Source organism: Cyprinodon variegatus, unplaced genomic scaffold (assembly GCF_000732505.1).
Source record: "Cyprinodon variegatus isolate N-32 unplaced genomic scaffold, C_variegatus-1.0 Scaffold160, whole genome shotgun sequence".
In the NCBI taxonomy this organism is placed as follows: Eukaryota; Metazoa; Chordata; class Actinopteri; order Cyprinodontiformes; family Cyprinodontidae; genus Cyprinodon; species Cyprinodon variegatus.
Window position 1 is genome coordinate 286,607 of NW_015150613.1, and position 7,463 is coordinate 294,069.

Below are 7,463 nucleotides of genomic sequence, written 5' to 3' on the forward strand. Positions count from 1 at the left end.
TAGCTGTATACTTCTGCGATGTCTTAACTTAGGCTGCTCAGTGGCGCGATGGGTATCACTGCTGCCTTGCAGCAAGAAGATTCTTGGTTTGATTCCCAGCCCAGGGTCTTTCTGCATGGAGTTTCCATATTCTCCCTGAGCATGCATGGGTTTTTTTTCCAGGTACTTCAGCTTCCTCCCACAGCCCAAAAACATGACTGTTAGGTTAATTGGCTTCTCTAAATTCTCCTTAGATGTGTGTGAATAGCTGTTTGTCCTGTTCGTCCCTGCGATGGACTGGCAACCTGTCTAGGATGTACCCCTCCTCTTGCCCGTAGACAGCTAGAGATGCACCCCTTGCAACCCACCTCGGGATTAAGCATGTCAGAAAATGGATAGATGTCTTCACCTACGTCATGCGTAAACACAGCCTGGGCCAACCAACAGAGAACAAATGTGCAAAACCGAAGACAGCTCTCCTGCTATTTTGCCATTGTTAATCTGTTATATGTGCACTTTGCATTTGCGTACTAGAATTTTGGGTGGCGGGCAGGGTCCAAAGCAATATGGGAGACTTATATTTTTTTAAGGAAATTTCAAAAAAGTAAATTCACAAATTTGGTCTGGGTAATTATTTGATAGTGACTGGATGCACAAACCTGAAATGTTGTTCATATGGCTGTAAGAACTCTCTATTGGCAGGCATCAAACATATGCTTTTTTTGTTTCTCACACAACGGTTTATATTTTATCACAGCGGGACTTTAACAAATGGAAATGTAATGAGAGCTGTGCACAGAGTGTACAGTGCTTTGTATACACTCTGTGTATACAAAATATACAAAATGACAATAAAAGTTGACAAAATCTAAGATAAATTATTGTGTTGACAGAGAAGACATTGGACAACATTTTTTTTAGCCAGGAGCTAAGAAGATATCACTCATAAACCTGAAACATCATGCCTTACTGTGTGTGCGTGCTGTGCAGTAAAAAAGAGAGTTGGCAATTAAAATAATTTATTTATGCAGTTGTATTCCACAGAAAGTCACCATTTTTCTTTTCACCGAACGAGTTCTGGGAAGCCACTTCATTCCAATTCAGCTCTTGACAACCCTCAGTCTGAAGGGATCATCTTAACAAATTTCAGTGACAGAATTCTTTTCTAGACTCTTGGCTCCTTTTCTAACTGCATGATAAGTTTTTTGGAAGATCCTGCGAAACAAAAACAAGGCAGCAGTCAAGTTAAAACCTGAACACAAGTTACGTTTCAAACCGACATAGATCAATAAAGAAGGAAATTATACCCATATTTTACATTACTAAGATAAATACTGCAACTTCTTTAAAAATGTCCCATGTAATTGCAGTGTACTTGTTGGTTTGGTGTCAATTGTTTTTTATTTACATTTTTCTGTAAAAACACAGAAATAACATAAGCAACTGATAGATTTGAAAGATTTGGCCTCAAAGTGATTGAAGTTGATGGGACAGAGAAACAAAATGCTTTTCCTTGAAGTGATTCTACAATAATATGTCGAGACCAAAATTTGTGACTGGAGTTTTTGAGTGATATTTAACTGGATAAAAAAGATGAGAAGGGCCCAAACATTGATTTATGGATAAAAAATGCACCAGCCTTGAGTTTACAGGTGAGTCATGTTTGCCAGGTGAATATAAAATGTATGGATAAGTGAGAGGTTTATACTATGTTATAAACCATAAAGTTGTATGATTGTCAGCATCTGGGGCTGCACGTGCATTTATGGATATGATAGTCAGCGGGAAAATGTGACCTGACTACCAACGGGCCGAGTAGGGAGTGATGTTTTACTTCCCATTATTTGGGCCCTCCAAATAGTCGCTGTCAGAAATAATTCAAATATATTCATTATATCAACTTAGACGATTAACTTTATGTACAGTCCACCAAACATACTAGGATTATGTGGGCCCCCTCTCTTGGAGGAGCAAAATGATTTGGTCAACTTGACTGTAACTGCTCACAAATGTAACGTGAGTGAGCCTAAACTCAGATTGAAAGACTTCAGAAGGCAGATATTATGCTGCCCAAAGAGCATAAATCTGTATAAAAAAAGGGGTAAATGTTAGAGCTCTTGTTCTGTTATGTTTTTCTTTTGGATGTCCAGTTTTGCTTTGCTCTTTGTTTTCTAGTTTTTTATGGTTTAATTCCTATTTTGTTGTGTTCTTTGGTTTTTTTCTCAGTTACTGTCTCAGTCGTGGTTCTGTTATGTTTTCTTTGGAGTATCCAGTTTTGTTTTGCTCTATGTTTTATAGTCTTAGTGGTTTAATTCTTATTTGTTTTCAGGTTATTTTCAGTTTCTAGGTTCCTATTTGTTGCCCTCTGCTACCCTCTTGTGTTCGCCTTTTTCCCTAGCTCCTTTTCTGCTCTGCTCTGTGCACACCTGGTCCCAATCTGCTCGTTAGTCCTCTCTTTGTTTCAGTCTCCTTTAAATACTCTCCCTGTTCCGTTCTTCAGTGCTGGGTCCTCGTCAAACATTCCAACTCCAATGATAGTGATTTGCCTGATGTCTCCATGGTTTCTGGTTCATTTTTGACTTGTTTTTCATGTTTTGATTTTTGGATTTTTGGACTCCTGGTTTCCTGTTAGTTTGGACTTTATTTTTCTTTTTGGGATTTTGGATTCCTGGTTGCCAGTTTGTTTGGACTTTGTTTTTCTTATTTGGATTTTTGGATTACCTGCCTTTGTATTCAGTCAACTCATCATTAAATCCACAAGAAACCTCTGCCTTCCTGCCTCTGCTTTTGGGTCAACAAACCACAACCGATCATGACAGAACGACCCAGCCAACATGGTCCCCACAGAGCAACCACAAGTAAAGGCAAGTAAATTCCTCATACTACTCAGAAAAACAATAGACTATCTATCCACTATCTCTTCACCTTGGGAGCAGGTGGGAACAGCTGAATGTATACTCATTCAACTTCAAAAATATCCAAACTCCATACATTCTTTCTTTAAGCAGGATACATTGCCCAAGTAAAATGGAACATTCAGGACACCTACGCAAAACTTTTCAATAAACCTTCACCACCCAAACCGTCACTCCGAGACATACCTGAGCTTCCATTAAACTCTGAACCTGTTCCTCCACCTTCACCAGCTGTTGGTCCCCCCCTGCCTTCTGCTTCCTCCTAACGTAGGAACCACCGCCGAGGAAAGAAGGCCACTACCTCTCCATTGGGTCAGCCTGACGCCTCCACCCCCTCTCCGTCAGGTCAGCCTAACGCCTCCACCTCCTCTCTGGCGAGTCAGCCTGACACCACCTCCACTCCTCCTGTGGGTCAGCCAGCTGCTAGCCTCAGTCCCCTTCATAACCAGGTCAGTTTCTCCTGCGGTAGTCACCTCCTTGACCAACAGCTAGCCCCATCCTTGAAAAGACTCAAACCAGGTCCTGAAACCACACCCACTGCAGTCAGAGCTCCCCATATTCAGAAGTCAGACCTATGGAACTTCTTTTATGGGGAAAGGGAGGATCTATTCCCTTTCCTTCCATCTCCATCAGCTCAGATCACGAGTCAGAGCCCTTTAGCGGGTCAGATCCTCTAGCTCCAGGGCCCTTTAGCTCTGGGGCGCCCACTGAAGGCTCTTGGAGGCTTGGAGTGCCTGCTAATGTACTCATGGGTCTCTGGACGGCACAGAGCAGGCTCAGGGGTCTCAGGGGCTAGGGAAACTGGTCCGCCCACCCTGGTTGTGTTTTGATTTATGGACATTTTTCAGGTGTCTGGAATCCACCCTTTAGTGCAAGGTCCTATTTGAGTTCTGGTTCGGTTATGTTTTTCTTTTGGATGTTCAGTTTTGGGACAGACAGACAGACAGGTGTAAAGCAGATGAGGATCTAAGAGCACGGGAGGGGGTGGGAACATGCAGGAGGTCTGATACATATGGGGGGGCAAGGTGGTGAAGTGCCTTGAATGTCACCATGATAATTTTATAGTGAATGCGGAACTGTACGGTGAGCCAGTGGAGCTTTCGGAGGACCGGAGTGATGTGGTGGATAGAGGGAGTTCTTGTTATAATGCGAGCAGCTGAGTTCTGGACCAGTTGTAGTAGTAAATGGTACTTCGCCCACTTTTTTTTTTTGATCTACCATAACAAACATAGGAATACATCTTCAAGTTTAAAAACCTGAGCAGTTGGCAGGAATCTGTGATTAGGTACAAGAAACACAGCCAAAGGTGTGAAAGCAGAAATAGACAACAGGATCAAGGGTTCAGGCTTGAATTATTTGTTGGTAAAGAGAAGCGAGGTTGAATACAAGGAAGCAGATTCACACAGACAGATTCAGTGGATTGGCAAGGGTCAGCAGGCAGAAAAAAGGTTGTCTAAAGCCAGGAGAGCATGTGACCTGGGCAAGGCATACCAGGGAAACCAACACTAGAAAGCCCAGAGATACAAGAATTTTCATCAGCCTTCAGTCCCCGAACAGTACTTCACAACTCATGAATCCCTTTTCAGATGTAAATGCCCCATTAGCGTTGACGTTGGAGAACCACTCCACCCCCTTTAATTTCGGTTTTAGCTCAAGCCTCTCTGTTGACGAGTGAGAGCAGGGGGTGAAAAAAATCTTATTTGTAATTAAATAATATCCAGTAGAACCAGGCTCAGTGTGAGCGGCCATCTACCGAGGCTGAAGAAGCAAGCATACAAAAGGGCAACTGTAAAAGGCGACCCCATCCAGGAAATGCACAGCCAGGCCGACAGGCTCCAAACCAGCTCCCATGTCAGAGGTTGAAAGAAAGCACATAGAGTAATTCACAGTAAGAGAAACAGGTTTACACCAATATACAGGCCAAACTATTCAGAGGCTGAACCAATAAATACTGCACAATGGTAGAATAGAGATAGAGTGAAGCAGAATGGTGAAAAGGGATCCCTATGTCCTCCAGCAGTCTAAACCTGCAGCAGCACAACTATAGAGATAGCTCTGGATAACCTGAGCCACTCTAACTATAAGCTTTATCAAAAAATACAATATTAGGGGTGTGAGATATTTCTAGATTTATTGAATATGTTACAATTAGTTCTTTATCTGCTTTGACACACATGCCCAGCTCAAAAAGCTGACACACACCGTAAGCCAAGTGGTCATATGCTATGAACAGGTAGAGAAGTTAATACTTAGAATTTTAACTGACCTGTTTATTTCCAATATAATTTCCACCTCAACTGAAAGCTATTAAATTACATAAGTTTTTTTTTTAACATTAGTGCTTATAAAAAGCAATTCTACAACTAACCAATTTCTGAGAAAAGGTTTGGAAATGACTCCGCAGTGCTGGGATACTTTATGTTCCTGTTTATTACAGGTTATATTCTGATCTGTACAGAGACAAATAAAGTCTATTAATCATTAAGTTTTATAGAAGCGCAAAGACTGAACTCTGGACTCGGGAGGGAAACACACCTTAGTTAGATCTAAACTGAACCAGCAGCTTCTCCTGAGTGGGTCCAGCAACAGTTCAGAAAACGGGAAACCTCCAACACTGCTGCTTCAAGCTTCCCAAGCTTCACACACTGAAGGTAAGTTGGACTTAGAATACCACTTAGAATCACTTTGAGAAAATAAATATGGGAGGGAAGGGAGCCATGACTAACAGGATCGTCTGTGTTTGTGGCTTCACTTAGGGACAAAATGGCTTCTAGTCCAGAGGCAGAACTTTTCTGTTCAATCTGTGATGAAATCTTCAAGGATCCGGTTGTTCTGTCATGTGGCCACAGCTTCTGTAAGGAGTGTCTAAAGAAATGGTGGAGAAAGAAACCAGTACAAGAGTGTCCATTTTGTAAAAGATCTTCAAAATCTGATCCACATTTAAATCTGAGCCTGAAGAACCTGTGTGAGATCTTCTTACAACAAAAAGATCAGAGATCTTCAGAGCCTGTGTGCAGTCTGCACTCTGAGAACCTCAAACAGCCAAAGTTTCTCATATGCAGCGATTCAGAGAAAAACAAAGAGCGCAAATTAAATGAGGCTGTTCAGGAACACAGGAAGACTCTTCAAGAAACCCTGGAACCTTTAAAGAATAATCTGCAGCGCAAAAAAACCATTAAAGAAGAGTTTGATAAGACAGCAGAACACATAAAGGTCCAGGCCAAAAAAACAGAGAATCAGATTAAGGAGCAGTTTAAGAAGCTTCATCAGTTTCTAGAAGACGAAGAGAAGAACAGGCTGGCTGCACTGAGACAGGAAGAGCAGCAGAAGAGTGGAAAAATGAAGATGAAGTTGAAGCCTCTGAGTAGAGAGATAGCAGCTCTTTCTGACATAGTCGGAGCCACAGAGGACGAGCTGAGGGCAGAAGATGTGTCTTTCCTTATTAACTACAACACTACAATGGAAAAAGTCAAGCGCTGGTGCCTGCAACAGGATCCACAGCTGCACCCAGAAGCTCTGATAGACCAGGCCAAACATCTGAGAAACCTTGGCTACACCATCTCAAGTAAAATGAAAGACAAGTGGTCCAATTCTCCTCTTGTACTTGACCCAAACACAGCGGGTTCAGAACTCATCCTGTCTGAAGATCTGACCAGTGTAACTTCAAGAGAGAATCAGCAGCTTCCTGATGATCCAGAGATGTTTAGATCAAAGTTTTCTGTCCTCAGTTCTGAAGGCTTTAACTCTGGTAACCACAGCTGGATTGTTGATGTGGAAGACAGTAAGGGTTGGATGATTGGTGTGTCAGCAGAGTCTGTCCAGAAGAGGGAAAATATATATTCAACATGGCTTGTCATCCAACTCCATGGAGGTAAATACTCAGCATGGTCTCCACCAGCTACTCCCACAGTTCTCCCAGTACAGAGTAACCTCAAATGGATCAGAGTGAATCTTGACTGGGATAAAGGAGAGCTGCAGTTTTTTGATCTAAACACTAAAACAAACATTCATACCTTCAAGCAAACCTTTACTGGCAACATGTTTCCATGCTTCACCACTCTGGGTGAAATAAAGATGTTACCTGCAGATTTTAATCCCCCCCTATCAAGAAGGATTACTTGTAAAAAAAGTAATTGGCGTCCTTATAAATATGTGGTCGTCCCTTCCTGATGATAATTGCTTGATCTAATGTCACTTTGAAATTATATTGATCAATTGTACAATTAATGTTCTTAATAATGTAACTGACATACAGAGTACAGCTTCACTTTGTTAGGCTTTGACCTAAATGGGAAAATACAAAAAAATATTTAGAACATTTTTATTTATTAACCTGATATATTCATGCTTTGATGATCTCTCTTTTTGGCGTTATGCTCCAAAAATTGTATATGAATTACATCAATCTGTTGCTGTAGATTATAATCCAGATTGATTTACTGGATCCTTATTAAGATGAGAAAACTTCATACACAGTTTTAAGGTTTTCTAACAGGGGAAACATTGCGCTAGTAACATACCATTACCAATATTGATATACCTGAATGGCGTATAGCTCGACTGAAGACC

At 41.5% G+C, this 7,463-nt stretch overlaps 1 protein-coding gene across 1 annotated transcript; it reads left to right on the forward strand.

The window, feature by feature from the left end:
* The first annotated feature begins 5,657 nt into the window (after nucleotides 1-5,657).
* On the forward strand, nucleotides 5,658-7,064 carry LOC107086733 (E3 ubiquitin-protein ligase TRIM39-like). Its single transcript, XM_015377860.1, has one exon. It carries the CDS (start codon nucleotides 5,658-5,660, stop codon nucleotides 7,062-7,064), a length of 1,407 nt encoding a protein of 468 aa, XP_015233346.1.
* Nucleotides 7,065-7,463: the final 399 nt, after the last annotated feature.